This window comes from Microcaecilia unicolor, chromosome 5 (genome assembly GCF_901765095.1).
Source record: "Microcaecilia unicolor chromosome 5, aMicUni1.1, whole genome shotgun sequence".
Taxonomy (NCBI): domain Eukaryota; kingdom Metazoa; phylum Chordata; class Amphibia; order Gymnophiona; family Siphonopidae; genus Microcaecilia; species Microcaecilia unicolor.
Window position 1 is genome coordinate 263,401,083 of NC_044035.1, and position 16,610 is coordinate 263,417,692.

At 42.3% G+C, this 16,610-nt stretch overlaps 1 protein-coding gene across 1 annotated transcript in view; it reads left to right on the top strand.

The window, feature by feature from the left end:
• The first annotated feature begins 2,250 nt into the window (after positions 1-2,250).
• NXPE3 (neurexophilin and PC-esterase domain family member 3) overlaps positions 2,251-16,610 on the top strand; it is a 41,901-nt gene continuing 27,541 nt past the window's right edge. The window contains exons 1-3 of the mRNA XM_030204160.1: positions 2,251-2,335; positions 10,322-10,459; positions 14,370-14,588. Coding sequence (XP_030060020.1) covers positions 14,496-14,588 — 93 coding nt within the window. The 5' untranslated portion in view covers positions 2,251-2,335; positions 10,322-10,459; positions 14,370-14,495. The remainder of the gene's footprint in view (positions 2,336-10,321; positions 10,460-14,369; positions 14,589-16,610) is intronic.

A 16,610-nucleotide genomic window follows, 5' to 3' on the forward strand; every position in this document is an offset into this window, starting at 1 on the left:
CTTTCCATCCAGCAGCTTCCCTCTTTTTCTCCCTATCCTTCCAATGAGGCATATTTTTCTACCCTTTCCATCCAGCAGCTTCCCTCTTTTTCTCCCTATCCTTCCAATGTTTTTAATAGCCTCTACCATTTTCCCCGGCACCGACGTCAGACTTACCGGTCTATAATTTCCCGGATCTCCCCTGGAACCTTTTTTAAAAAAGGGCGTTACATTGGCCACCCTCCAATCTTCCTGTACCACGCTCAATTTTAAGGATAAATTGCATATCACTAGCAGTAGCTCCGCAAGCTCATTTTTCAGTTCTATCAGTACTCTAGTATGAATACCATCCGGTCCAGATTTGCTACTCTTTAGTTTGCAGAACTGCCCCATTACGTCCTCCAGGTTTACCATGAAGTCAGAACAAAATATAAGAAAACCAATGGGCTGCATTAGGGGCTTATAGCCCATTTATATTTAAACAAAAAAAGATGTGCATGAAACAAAATATTTATTTTGACTTATAAAACTGCAGCGTTTATAATTGCTGTTTCTACTAGCTACAATAATTTTTGAAGCTGTTTTAGTGATATTCAATTGTTATTTTTTTTTCTCCTCCACCTTTTACGGCACTGCATATCCAACTGAAACAGCCCCCTACACTCGACAGAAACGGCACTATCTAAAGTCTGCAATGACCTGTTCCTTGCCAAATCCAAAGGTCACTACTCCATCCTCACCCTCCTCGACCTATCCGCTGCTTTTGACACTGTCAGTCACAACCTACTTCTCGCCACACTGTCCTCATTTGGGTTCCAGGGCTCTGTCCTCTCCTGGTTCTCCTCTTATCTCTCCCACCATACCTTCAGAGTACATTCTCATGGTTCTTCCTCCACCCCCATCCCACTCTCTGTTGGAGTTCCTCAGGGATCTGTCCTTGGACCCCTTCTTTTTTCAATCTACACCTCTTCCCTGGGCTCCCTAATCGCCTCTCATGGTTTCCAATGTCATCTTTATGCTGATGACACCCAGCTTTATCTCTCCACACCAGACATCACTGCAGAAACCCAGACCAAAGTATCGGCCTGCTTATCCGACATTGCTACCTGGATGTCCAACCACCACTTGAAACTGAACATGGCCAAGACCGAGCTTATTGTCTTCCCTCCCAAACCCACTTCTCTCCCTCCACTCTCTGTCTCAGTTGATAACACCCTCATCGTTCCAGTCTCATCTGCCCGCAACCTCGGAGTCATCTTCGACTCCTCCCTCTCCTTCTCTGCGCATATCCAGCAGATTGCCAAGACCTGTCGCTTCTTCCTCTATAACAATAGCAAAATTCACCCTTTTCTCTCTGAGCACACCATCCGAACTATCGTCCACTCTCTCATTACCTCTCGCCTTGACTACTGCAACCTACTCCTCACTGGCCTCCCACTTAGCCATCTATCCCCCCTTCAGTCCGTTCAGAACTCTGCTGCACGTCTTATCTTCCGCCTGGACCAATATACTCATATCACTCCTCTCCTCAAGTCACTTCACTGGCTTCCGATCAGGTACCGCATACAGTTCAAGCTTCTCCTATTAACCTACAAATGCACTCGATGTGCAGCCCCTCCTTACCTCTCTACCCTCATCTCCCCTTACGTTCCTACCCGTAACCTCCGCTCTCAAGACAAATCCCTCCTCTCAGTACCCTTCTCCACCACTGCCAACTCCAGGTTCTGCCCTTTCTGCCTCGCCTCACCCCATGCCTGGAATAAACTCCTTGAGCCCATACGCCAGGCCCCCTCCCTGCCCATCTTCAAAGCCTTGCTCAAAGCCCACCTCTTCAATGTCGCCTTCAGCACCTAACCACCATACCTCTCTATTCGGGAAATCTAGACTGCCCCCATTTGACACTTGACATTTCGCCCATTAGATTGTAAGTTCTTTGAGCAGGGACTGTCCTTTTTTGTTAAACTGTACAGCGCTGTGTAACCCTAGTAGCACTCTAGAAATGTTGTAGTAGTAGTACAGTTACAGACAGGCCAACAATAAAGGACGACAACGCGGATGGAGCAGCTCATAGGTTTGCTTCATTTGTTTTGAGTGTATGGAAATGACGGCTGCGCGGGAGAGTGGAAACAGAGATTAACCAAATTGGCTTACTTGCTTACAATGGACTAGATAGGCTCACTTCCACTCCTGTCTATTATACTTCCTAGGTACCTACTTTCAACCCCGCTCTCCTCTTCTGACGCAAATTCCTGTTTCCGGTAAGGCGTGCGCCTTAACGGTACTCGTAGAAGTTGTATCATAGGGTGTTAGGGCACTGGAGAAGGAAAGCTGTGGGATTTTTGGTGGGCGACCTCAGGTATGAGTTTGATGTATGTATGTATGTATGTATGTATGTATGTATGTGTGTGGGGGGGGGGGGGGGGGGGGGGGGAGATGGAGATGCCAGATCACAGACGAGGAAAGTGGAAGAAACAGGGAGAGATGACAGATCATGGGAAGGGGAGATCAGGCTCCTGAGCCCCGAATTATTGTGAGGAGGGATGCTCAGCGTGTGAAGGCAGCCGAATGCGTGTGATTTGGTATTTTTGCAGTTGGTTTCCTTTTGGCATCTTCTCACAGCGTGCTTGCTAATGCTGGAGTACACACCGTAAAACGTAGCGATGTAATAATCCTTGTTATCTATTTATGTGTTCTTGATTATCAACAGATTACCTTTTTTTTATTTCTTTCTGCGCCTGAGTTAAGTAGGTGTTTTGTATTTCTTTCTGCGCCTGAGTTAAGTAGGTGCAAGTGGGAAAGGTAAAAGTCGGATCACCGGGATCCTCGTAGTACTACCTTAAAAACAGAGCGCTGTTCTCTTTTGACTGAGCCCCCTTTATCCAAGAAGGTTTGATAGAGAACAGGAGACGGCATGATGTAAAACAATTGAAGACACTTAAGTTTGTCGATGTTTCTCCTTCTTCGCACAGCCGTCGTTCTGCATATACTCAAAACAAAGCAAACAAACTGCTGCATCCAGCCTAGTGGTTAGTGTGGTGGACTTTGGTCCTGGGGAACTGGGTTCGATTCCCACTGCAGGCACAGACAGCTAGCTCCTTGTGACTCTGGGCAAGTCACTTAACCCTCCATTGCCCCAAGTACAAATAAGTACCTGTATATAATATGTAAGCCGCATTGAACCTGCTGTGAGTGGAAAAGCGCGGGGTACAAATGTAACAAAAAAAAAAAACATGTCAACATGCGCACCGTATGGATGTACAGAGAGGAAGTATAATAACGGAATAACTTTTAATTGGTAGAGTAGTAATTTGTTATAAATCGTAATCAGTGTGTCACATGGAGAGGACACCCTAGCATGTTATATTCGTGCAGAATCAGGTACTCAATTTTCTGAGTTTCTTTCTGTTTTTTTATGTACTTATGGCAGTTATATTCCACATTTCACATGAATTAGATTTTCTAATTAAATCTCTGTCTAGTACTTGCTTAATAAATATAAATATACATCCACAACTCGCAAGCAGTTTTCTCTCTAAATTATCATAAAGATCCTGAGGAAAAGACTTCAGATACTCTGTGCTCACTGGTTTATGTTGAACAGTGAACTGTGTTTCTCAGCGTTTACCTTTTGAAATTCAACGTTTTCTTTTGTAAACCAGCTGGCAAGCATCCTCATAAGTTAAAAACCTCACTTTTTATACTCATTATTTAACTTTATTTTTATAATTTTTCGTTATACAGTTTTATGTTTTATAATGAGAATGAATAAGCACTTAGCTGCTGTAACACTGGAACTAGTGGGTATGCCCGACAGCGAGCTTCTGTTTTCTATAACGCTGTGCTATACGTGTCAGGAGTTCCACAAGGGTCACCGCTATCACCAATCCTCTTCAACCTAATGATGACCCCACTAGCCAAGTCCTTATCCACCCTAGGCCTTAACCCTTTCATATATGCAGACAATGTCATAATATACATTCCTTACAAATCCAAACTGATTGAAATTACCAACGAAATCAAACTCAGCTTAAACATCGTGGACTCATGGGCAAATGCATTTCAGCTAAAACTCAATAAAGAAAAAACACATTGTCTCATCCTCTCATCCCAACACAGCGCGGACAACCCCACAATTATCAACACCCCAGATTACACCCTTCCTATCTCAGACAGCCTGAAAATCCTCGGCATTACAAAAGACCGTACCTTAACACTAGAGAGCCAAGTGGCATCCACAACAAAGAAAATGTTCCACTCAATGTGGAAACTCAAACTCTTGAAACAATTCTTCCTGTGGGATACATTTCGCAACCTGGTACAATCAATGGTACTAAGCCACTTAGACTACTGCAATGGAATTTACGCGGGATGCAAGGAACAGACCTTAAAGAAGCTTCAGACCACTCAGAACACGGCAGCTAAGATTTATATTTGGAAAATGCGATATGAAAGCGCAAAACCCCTCTGCGAAAAACTACACTGGCTCCCAATCAAAGAATGCATTGCCTTCAAACTCTGCTTCCTGGTTCACAAAATAATCTACGGTGAAGCCCCTGGATACATGACAGACTTGATCGACTTACCAACTAGAAACATATCAGAATCAACACAAACATATCTAAATCTGCACTACCCAAGCTGCAAAGGATTCAAATACAAATCAACTTATGCATCCAGCTTTTCCTACATAAGCACACAACTCTGGAACACATTACCAAAAGCCTTGAAAACGACGCAAGACCACCTAAACTTCCGGAAATCACTAAAAACTAACCTATTCAAAAAGGCATACCCCACCGATCCAACATAAATGCCTGATCTCTGTGACACAACAAAACTAAAGTACGTAATGGCCATAACTCTTCCACTGTACGTTTCCCTAAATGTGACTGTGCTACATGAACTTTATCCTACCACAACATCACTTTGAGGCTTATTTTCAAAGCACTTAGCCTCCCAAAGTTCCATAGAAACCTATGGAACTTAGCCTCCCAAAGTGCTTTGAAAATATGCCTCTTTGTATTCTCACCGGAGCCGGCAAACGTCCTCCGGTACTATGTAAGCCACATTGAGCCTACAAATATGTGGGATACAAATGTAACAAATAAGTCATCACAAGGACAAAATATAAGAAAACCAATGGGGACAGCATTAGGGGCTTATAGCCTATTTATTATTTATTTATGCATCCTTGTATCACACTGTTATCCAAAAAAACATTTTGGTTCAAAAGTGGCTTACAGTTCACAGTTTGGTGAAATTACAATAGTGTTTGACAAACGAGAGATAAAGTAGTTAAACAAATGAGATATCTGCATGAAAGAAAATGATTTATTTTAATTATTTTGACTTACAAAAACCACTTGTCCCTGAAAAATGTTCAAAGCAGAATAATCCATTTGTTCAAAAGAGATGAGTTGAAGATGTGATTCCATGTGCCCCAATGAAAGGAGAGTTTAATTTTACTTCCAGTCTTTATAACACTAGGCTTCCCAAGACAGATTACAACAACAGATAAGATGAATCCATCAGTAAACAGGTGAGGGTGGATTCAACCCTTCTGAGGAGAATGAGCACTGCGAGAGAAGGGCACAGCGAAGGCGACAAAATAGATGATGCCAATCAAACTTCTACTGGACTCCAGAAAAGTTCACAGCAAGAGTTTATTATCCAAAAAAATGGACTCGACACGAATCGTGTTTCGGCCACTCTGGCCTGCTTCAGGAGTCCCTGTAATAAACTCTTGCTGTGAACTTTTCTTGAGTCCAGTAGAAGTTTGATTGGCATCATCTATTTTGTCGCCTTCGCTGTGCCCTTCTCTTGGATTTTCCATTGCGGAGGTCTGCTTTCTTCTGTGTTTGTCGAGAATGAGTACGGCATTAGGGTGGATCCAGCCTTTCTGCGTGGAAAGAGTGCTGGGTCAGGGTGAATTCAGCCCTTCTGAGGAGGATGGGTGCTGGATCGGGGTAGATCCAGCCCTTCAGTGGAAAATGATTGCTACATCCGGTGGATATAGCATTTTGGTGGAGGATGAGCGCTGGATCCAGGTGGATGTTTCAAGAGATTTTGGCCCCTTAATCCAGAGAGGGGGCATGACTGCTGATACGAAGATAAGTGCAGTTTGCATGAATAACTTTGTCCCCTTTTGTCCCTCAACCCCCGTGACACAAGTTCAGGAGGGGCTGGCGATTTGGTAGGTCTCCAGTCCCCCTTAATCCCCCTTAGCATACCTCCAAGAAAGGAGTCATTCCGTGTCAAGTGGACCAGGGGTCCCCACCTCACCATCTCAGATTTTGATGAAATTTGGTACATAGTTTCTGTATGATAAAAAACTAAGCTGTGCAAAATTTGAGTTCAAAAGACTAAACATTGGAGGTTCTAGGGGACCTCAAGTAAAGGGTTACAAAATGTCGCCTGAGCAAAAATGACATTTTGGGCCAACTTCCAGAAGCTGTAAAACTGGAAGTTTTAGTAGTACAAGGGGGATATTTGGAGAACCTGCACTACTTTTAGGGCTTAATGAACTGGCAAAACCCCATGTTCCTAGTCCTCTTACTTTTTGAATGGTTTAGGCTCAAACGTTGCAAAAAAAATGGCAAAAATCAATTTACAGCGATGTTGAGGCTGCTGTAGTTTCTAAACTAGTTGGCCTTTCAGGTTGATTTTTGGTAGGTGTACTAAATGCACGGCTGTAATGAGGCATTCCAATTTGCAGCACTTTCCTTCAAGTGGTTGAAAAATTATAAGCGTTCAAAGTTGGTATAAAAAGCATTTTTGCCCATTTTGGGCTATCTTTGATGCCCTTGATCTCCAGTGGGACAGCTTCAATATTCTTTCTTTTAGCACCATTAGAAAGAGCAGATTTCCTTCTATCAGAATATGTAGTTTTCATTTTGGAGTCTCTTCATAGAAGGATTGCAATAATGCCCTCAAATGTTTGCGGGCAGCAGCCTGTGATTTCTTCACTACACCCTTGATACAAGTGTAGTAAAAGTGATTCTTCTTTCAAAAAGCACCAATTTTTTAAAATGAAGAACACATTATGTTATAAAACTGTATTGAAGAAAACTAAAAAACAGGAATGTTTTTTAGGATGTGGAAGGATGAGGCCAGGTTTCATAACAGGTTTAATGAAAACTGCAGTCAGTTAGGATGACCGACTTGGCCAATTATGATTGGTGGACCCTGTTGCAAGGCGTCTGAGTGTCTGTTGCTGGTGTTTCTTCACCCTTGCTACAGTTTGACCTCTTAGTGAACTGTAGGCATCAAAGTAAGCCTAGCAACAGACACTCAGGAGCCAGGAGGTACCAGAAGCTTACAATTGGGCAATGAAACAAACAATTCTGCCTTGCAACAGGGTTCACCAATCATAATTGGCCAAGTCTAATTGGCTAAAGAAGTTTTCTTTAAACATTATGTTATAAAACTGTGTTCAAGTAAACTAAAAAACAGGGTGGAAACCATTGTATACATACTTCTTGTTGAAGAAACTCGCACCTGCACCGACAGGCTCATTTATATTGAATTAATTGCCACAAATGAAGATATTAATCACTTTAGACTGAAGTAAAATTTTACCCATTGAAAACCTGATTGCAAGAATAAATGCGTTTGTTGAACTGATGCTAATGGTCATCATTGGATCCAGAAAGATCAGATGAATTTCCACTTTGCTCAGTTGGCTGTTCAAGTACATCAGAGTGTCATTTACTGACATACAATAAAAATAAAGGTTTGAAATTAATTGAAGAGCTTCTGCCTGATCAACAGAAGTTGTTACAAGAGCGTTCTGGTCAACTTTTCGATGCTGGATCAACTATTTGCCTTCATCATGAATCCTTACTGTTGAAAAAGTTTGAATTTTTGCAAAGAACCTGCTGTAACCCATTTTCCAAAGGTGGTCATAATGCAAAAAGGGACTTAAGAGTGCTGGATGACACACTAGCAGCCCAGCTAAAGTCCTTAACAAGCAAAATATTTGTGCCGGGTCAGAAACTATGTCCATCTTGTCGAAAAGACGTCAGTAACAGAGCTGCTGATTCTTTATCATCATCATCAACAGCAGATGATGAACACAGTGACATTTCTGGCAAGTTGAACACAAGTTTGATATCTCTTCGTATTTCTCCATTAAAGTTCAAAAAAGTCAGCAAGCGTGATGTATGAGGCTACACCAAGCGCAAACTCAGGCGAGTGCAAAATACTTTGAGTCATCATCTTGCAGTTGCTGGTGGCTTAGACCTAAATGAGTTTGAAACTCAACCTTCTACCAGTCAGAAATGTGACAAATGTTCTGATTATGATGACCTGCTAAACGAGTTGAAAAACAAAGTCCAAGTTTCAGCAAATCATGCAGAAAAACTGCAAATACTAACTTTAGCACCAAAAAGCTGGTCTATTGAAAGAACTGCCTCAGAATTCATGGTTTCAACTAGAATGGTTAAAAAAGCAAGAAATCTGAAATCAGTTTGTGGAATTCTGGCAAAACCAGACAAGAAGAAAGGTAAACTTTTACCAGAAGAAACAGAAAAAAAAATTCTTGGCTTTTTTGAAGATGATGAATTCAGTAGACTGTGCCCAGGGAAAAAAGATTTTGTCTCTGTCAGAACTGGCACTGAAAAAATTCAAATGCAAAAGCGCTTGCTGCTTAGCAATCTAAAAGAAATGTATGTTGCATATTGTACTCAAAATGGGCCAGAAGTGGGTTTTTCCAAATTTTGTGAGCTAAGGCCAAAATGGTGTGTCACTGTTGGCTCATCTGGTATGCATTCAGTGTGTGTTTGTGTCATTCATCAAAATGTGAAGCTTATGCTTGCTTGGAAGCCATCTGCTGAACAAAGATTACAAAGCACTGATGGCTAAAACTGTGTGCAATTTGGAATGCAAAGAATGCATGCTTCACAGGTGTGAAATATGTCCAGGTAAAGATGTGCTTGAAAATTACCTGACAGAAGTGTTCAGTGATGCTGACCCAGGTGAAACAATCGAGTTTAAGCAGTGGGTTCATACAGATCGCACCACACTGGAGACCAAACAGATGTATGTTGATGATTTTGTATCTGAGCTTGCATTGAAAGTTTCAAACCTGTCAATTCACCATTACATTTCAAAACATCAGTCACACTACTTAAAAACTGTTAAAGAAAACCTAAATCCTTGTGAAATTGTTGTTCTCTTGGACTTTGCTGAAAACTACTCCTTTATTGTCCAAGATGATGTTCAAGGTTTCCACTGGGAAAACAGTCAAGCTACACTGCATCCATTTGTTGTGTACGTCCGTGATGCTTCAAGTGAAATTCAGTGCATAAGTGTTTGCATAATAAGTGACAGCTTGCGGCATGATGCAGTTGCTGTTCATGCATTCTTGGAAAAATTAATCGCGTTCTTGAAAAGCAAAATTGGAGAAATAAAATATGTAACATACTTTAGTGATGGCTCAGCTGCACAATACAAGAACTTCAAAAACTTTGCCAACTTGTGCTATCATCAAACAGAATTTGGAATAAGTGCACAGTGGAATTTCTTTGGCACAAGCCATGGCAAGTCACCATGTAATGCCATAGGTGGTACAACAAAGCGACTAGCTGCTCAGGCTAGTTTGCAACGACCTAAAAATAGCCAAATTCTCACAGCGCAAGGCTTGTTTGAATTTTGTGATCAAAAAATAAATAAAATCAAGTTCATTTTTGTTTCCAAGGATGAAATTGAATCTTCAAGATCTGCACAAGAGGAAAGATTCAGTAAAGCTTCCACAGTTGCTGGAACTCGTGAAAATCACCAGTTTATTCCCATTGACTTGAACCAAATTTCAGACAGTAGAGTGTCAAATGATTCCGCCTCATTTGTTGTCAAACTTTGTCAGTTAGATGACCCAGTGAGTGTACCTGGCATAAATGTGTCTCAACTTCAGCCTGGGCGTTTTAGCTTCTCAAAGGATTCAAAGGCGTGCTGGATACTGCAAGGTAAAGTTTAATTGTTTATCTGCTAGGATTTTACAAACAGAAGTGTAGACCCTTCTTTTTTCTGCAACTGCCATAGAGTAGTCCTGGAACAACAGCACCCACTGGTTGCCATATTTTAATATCTTTTTCTGTCAGTATTGCTGCAATATATACTCCTGTGCAAAATTTAGAATCTTTGCAATCATAACTTTGGGCCTACCACACTCCACTGGTGCTGTCCCAATTCTATGAGCATGCTCAATCCTAAGAGGGCTCAGGTGGTTACTCTGTAATAGTTCCATTGTATGCCATTTTTCCAGTGCTATGATAAGCTTGTCATCCTTTAATGTCTCAGACTGACCTATAAACTGAAAGTTATTCCTTCTTTATCTATTCTCTAGGTCAACTTATTTTCGCAGTTGGCCACAAATTTTTGCAAGTGATTCAGCTCATCCCTTGTATCCTTCATACTGTCCTTCGCTCCACTAACCCAAGTCTCCAACTCCGTTACCCTTCTGTTAAAATCAACTACTGACTGGGTAAGATTTCTGAGCTGTTCATTAATGGGATCAATTGTGCATCCAGAACTTCCACTACAATATCTTTGATTTGAGAAAGTAAGATGTCAGCCACCTCACCAGGCTCTACTGGTTGCCATTTTAGGTTGTGCTGGAATCATAGGCCTCACTTTTTTCTTATCACGTTTCCTTGTTTTTGAAGTCATATTGCTGATCGATTTACTCACAGATTTGTCCATAAAGCACAGATGGGTCAAGTAAGTGTTGCATAGGGCAGCTTGTGTGCAGATAGCCTCCAGGGGTGATTTATGTGGATTGAACTGGGAGCTAAGAGAAAATGCTGTTCCTCAGCTCATTGCACCACGTGACTTACCAAACATATCTAATATAATAAAATGCACCGTGAACATTCTGAGGACAAAGATTCTGAAGTCACAGCACATGATAAAGGGTTCATGGTTTCATGGTGGTGAAGCCATCCGACATAACACGGACCTATCAGAAGGGACCTATCAGAAGGGGCTTGCCCACTAACAAAGCAGAACTGTTACCAGGCAACGGAATGCGACATAGAACTCACCTATCAGAAGAAAAAAACAGAAGAAGGGAGGAGCATTCAGCTGTAGAATGCCTCATTGTCTGAGCAGCACAGAGAGCAGACGAACGCCGCTGGAAACAGAGAATATCCCAGCACTGGGTATGTACACAAATATTGTTGTTGGACCCGGGGAAACAGGAGTACAGCGTGCCCCTCGCCACCTGCAACGTGCGCCGGCACCTGCAAAAATTAAACCCGACCTAGCCTGCATCACAGACTGACCCAGGCGGGGGGAGGAGTAGTTTCCCTACTCCTCCCCAGCCTAGGATTCGGTAGAGACTGGCTGGCAAACTGCTTGAATATACAAAACCGCTAACTCCTTTTATATACAAAACCGAAGGCAACAAACAAAAAAAAAAAAAGAAGCGTGCCCCTCGCCATCTGCGACGTGTGCCGCCACCTGCAATAATTAAACCCGACCTAGCCTGCATCACAGACTGACCCAGGCGGGGGGAGGAGTAGTTTCCCTACTCCTCCCCAGCCTAGGATTCGGTACAGACTGGCTGGCAAACTGCTTGAATATACAAAACCGCTAACTCCTTCAATATACAAGACTGGAGGCAACAAAGAAAAAAAAAACATTATCACGCACGTGCACATAACTGGAACACCTCCCTCCCCTTCACCTTCTCACGAACCAAGCAACCCAGGACGTGCAAAATCATCCCCCGCCTCAAAAAACCCGTCACCCACCTCGAGGACGCACACACCGCGCTGCTTCCCGCTGCGCATTCGTCCTGCATCGTTCCTACGCTGCTGCCCTATAACGAACCGAAAGAGTGGCGTACTCTCCCTTCCGCAAACCACACCACCCAAAACAAGACGCCGCTGCTTGCCACAAGGACCAAAAATACCGTTAAAACCGACGGCCCCAGACAGTGCTGCTCTCCCGCCAACCAACAAAAAACATCCCCGGCATAAGGCAACCCCTAACCCACCTCAAGGATTCCCCGACCTCAATTACCCCGGGAAAAGACAGCGCCGCCTCATACAGTGCTTTTCTCTTCAAAGGAAAAACTACAGGAGAAAAAAAAAAACTTCATGCTAGCGCACGTTTCATTTGTTTCGGAAACGGGCCTTTTTTTACTAGTTTTTAAATAAATCATTATTTAGGACAAGTTTTGTCAATCGTTTTCTCCTAATTGTAGGAAGATAGGCTAGAAGGCATATTTAAAAATTGTCTACTCTCTTTTCCCAGCCCCAGAAATAAATATTAACAAATATAAATAAAAGAAATTAAGATACTGTTTTTATTGCACTAACAACTACATTTCTTGAATAGCTTTTGGTAGTTAATACTCCATCTTAGGTTAGAACCAAATGAGTAAAATATGACATTTCCAATAAATGAATCACAAAAAACATTCCAATAGTCTCAAGGGGAAAGGTTTTGAGGGAGGGGCTGGGGGGGTCATGGATCAGAGGGAGACAGCCAGTAGAATCATATAGCTTATAAGTAAAGAGTGAACAAGGATGTGGGCTTTTTCTTGCCTGTTCCAAAGTGTCTGATCATGTTAACTTCAAAAGTGTTATGTTCCTGGGTTGTGTTAAATTTTCCTTTAAGTATCTTGACCATGATGTTGATGTAGTCATCTGGTCCCTATCTTCGTACACAAAGGGCCGCATGAATGTCAGTATGATCCCCAGTGTGCCACGACTTTACATAATGTTGGACTCTGAAATGCACACAGCTTCATAGACATTCTGTGATTATATAAATTAGTAAAAAGACATTCTGTGATTAAATTAGTAAAAACGTAACTAAAAACAATGGAAACTGTTAGTGGCTGTTCTGAAAATATTTATGAAATATAATATTCAAAATCCAAAACTTTGGTTAATAATTTCCCATCGTTTCACGGGCTGTAAAAATTTTTGTGACGGGCCCCGCAGGTTTTTCCCACTGCTGTTATAAACCATCCTACACAGCTATTTAAGCTACTGTGATTAATTTTTAGTGATACACAATTCCACCACCTTCGTATTCCCTCTGTTGCGGGTGGGTTTATTAAGTTGAGCTCTGCTTTTGTGCTGATCATTAAAAAATGTTCTGGTATTATCAGTGCATCCCAGGTCTGAATACCAGGCAAAACAAGTGTAACGTTGGAGAACAGCTTTTGAAATAGGGGATGCAACCATGGTCAGATGTCATCTTAGTTTTATTTTGTTTGTTTCAACTTTAAAAAATAGTCTTTGGCCCTGACAGTTCCATTGTCTTTTTCAATTCCCATGCTTATCTTTAGGGCTGCCAACTTCCCCGTTGTTTTTCAGGAAGGCTGGCAAGATCTTTAAACTGACCAGTTTTTTGCCAGACTACAGAATGGCAGAGACTCTCTCCTCCTCCTCTGTCATCCTTTTGCTTAATAAATAATAGGATAGTCTGAGGTCCAGTAACGGCAGTGGTGGTGGCAACATTGGGGTTTAAAGATGCTGACACCCAGGGCTGAGTTATTTGTATATTCCTCTACTCCCAGGTCCTGCCTTCCATATAGAAATGATGCCCCCTTCCTGAAGGACAGTTCTAGTGTCTTGGAGCAGAAGAATACGTGCTGATTTCAGGCCCCATCTTTACCCCAGTGATATTGATGTTGCTGTAGCCACTGCCAGGATCAGACCTTGAACTGGGCCCTTCTTTAGTGAGAGGATCCGCTGCGCAGATGTGTTGGTTATGAGGGGTTGAGAGACCTATGCAAGCATCTTTGTCACCTTTGTACCTTTGTCCTTTTCCCTTGCTTCAGTGAAAGTATGACCCTTGTCCTAAATCCCTTCATAATGCTGTCCAGTTGGGCTTCTAAACTAGCTTTCATTGGTGGCAGTGATCCCAAGCGGCTGCTGCTGAAGTCTGCTCCTCTGAGCAGGCTGAAGTACCTCTTATATTATATCCTCATTTAAGATCACGTCTTGGCTTTTTTTTGAAGATCTAAATGTAGAGTCTGAGCCTTGAAGTATGGCTTGCCCCTTCTTGGCCTTTCGTTTACGTGGAGTTGGGTTAACACTTTTCTGTCTGACCCCATTCAGGATATAATTACAACTGGTGTCAAAGCAGAAGGCGTAAACCATCTGTTTAAAAAAAATACTAACCCTTTTGTTTTAGGTTCAGAATTGAGTCATCGTGTAATAGCCACAACAAGGACCTTGAAGAGCTACACATTGAGAACAAGGGGGTCTTTTACTAAAGGTTAGCTCAAGTTACCTGCAGCAGGGCCCATAGGAATAAAATGGGACCTGCTGTAGATAACTCGATCTAATCTTTAGTAAAAGACACCCTAAGTTGGTTATATAGTAATAGTGATTAAATGTTACATAAACTTGTGTTACTGTTTTTGTGTACAGAGAAAAAAATGATGATGGCCAAACTCCCTGAAATATTCTTCCAGCTTGAGAAGCAATTACATTGGTATTTTTTGTGGTGATGAACAGCCTGCCAGCTGATGTGAATGATAAAGTGATGAATGGATAATGTGGCCCAACCTCTGCACTTACCTGTTTTGCTTTTTAATGTTGGCAGTCCTGGCTGTTTTTTTGTTAGTCCATAACATTCATCAGATAGAGGTGAGTCTCCTGCATCAGTTATATTTATTTTTTTTTATTTTTTTTTTAAGCATGCATTGATTTCTGAAGGAATTTCTACCAGCTATGCTGGGTCCTATTCTGTGTCTTCTTGTGATACTGCATTAAATACTTGGCTTGGAAGCAACAAACCTGTTGTATTTGACTGAATCAACTGTATACAGTGGGGGAAATAAGTATTTGATCCCTTGCTGATTTTGTAAGTTTGCCCACTGACAAAGACATGAGCAGCCCATAATTGAAGGGTAGGTTATTGGTAACAGTGAGAGATAGCACATCACAAATTAAATCCGGAAAATCACATTGTGGAAAGTATATGAATTTATTTGCATTCTGCAGAGGGAAATAAGTATTTGATCCCTCTGGCAAACAAGACCTAATACTTGGTGGCAAAACCCTTGTTGGCAAGCACAGCGGTCAGATGTCTTCTGTAGTTGATGTTGAGGTTTGCACACATGTCAGGAGGAATTTTGGTCCACTCCTCTTTGCAGATCATCTCTAAATCATTAAGAGTTCTGGGCTGTCGCTTGGCAACTCGCAGCTTCAGCTCCCTCCATAAGTTTTCAATGGGATTAAGGTCTGGTGACTGGCTAGGCCACTCCATGACCCTAATGTGCTTCTTCCTGAGCCACTCCTTTGTTGCCTTGGCTGTATGTTTTGGGTCATTGTCGTGCTGGAAGACCCAGCCACGACCCATTTTTAAGGCCCTGGCAGAGGGAAGGAGGTTGTCACTCAGAATTGTACGGTACATGGCCCCATCCATTCTCCCATTGATGCGGTGAAGTAGTCCTGTGCCCTTAGCAGAGAAACACCCCCAAAACATAACATTTCCACCTCCATGCTTGACAGTGGGGACGGTGTTCTTTGGGTCATAGGCAGCATTTCTCTTCCTCCAAACACGGCGAGTTGAGTTCATGCCAAAGAGCTCAATTTTTGTCTCATCTGACCACAGCACCTTCTCCCAATCACTCTCGGCATCATCCAGGTGTTCACTGGCAAACTTCAGACGGGCCGTCACATGTGCCTTCCGGAGCAGGGGGACCTTGCGGGCACTGCAGGATTGCAATCCGTTATGTCGTAATGTGTTACCAATGGTTTTCGTGGTGACAGTGGTCCCAGCTGCCTTGAGATCATTGACAAGTTCCCCCCTTGTAGTTGTAGGCTGATTTCTAACCTTCCTCATGATCAAGGATACCCCACGAGGTGAGATTTTGCGTGGAGCCCCAGATCTTTGTCGATTGACAGTCATTTTGTACTTCTTCCATTTTCTTACTATGGCACCAACAGTTGTCTCCTTCTCGCCCAGCGTCTTACTGATGGTTTTGTAGCCCAGTCCAGCCTTGTGCAGGTGTATGATCTTGTCCCTGACATCCTTAGACAGCTCCTTGCTCTTGGCCATTTTGTAGAGGTTAGAGTCTGACTGATTCACTGAGTCTGTGGACAGGTGTCTTTCATACAGGTGACCATTGCCGACAGCTGTCTGTCATGCAGGTAACGAGTTGATTTGGAGCATCTACCTGGTCTGTAGGGGCCAGATCTCTTACTGGTTGGTGGGGGATCAAATACTTATTTCCCTCTGCAGAATGCAAATAAATTCATATACTTTCCACAATGTGATTTTCCGGATTTAATTTGTGATGTGCTATCTCTCACTGTTACCAATAACCTACCCTTCAATTATGGGCTGCTCATGTCTTTGTCAGTGGGCAAACTTACAAAATCAGCAAGGGATCAAATACTTATTTCCCCCACTGTATCTGTTAGTTACAGGATGAAATTATTCAGGCTTCCTTTTTCAGCTTTAGTTTTGGTGCTTCAGAACCACTGTAAATGTATTTAGTGTGCCAAAAGTTTTATTTATTATCTTTATTAATGCTTGTAGTGATCAGGACTTACATCTTCCATCCAAAATTGGAATTTTAATTGCAGGTTGCATGGGAAGTACATTGATATGAGATAAATGACCTGTTGCCCCTGATATTTCATAGCCTACTCTGGTAATTT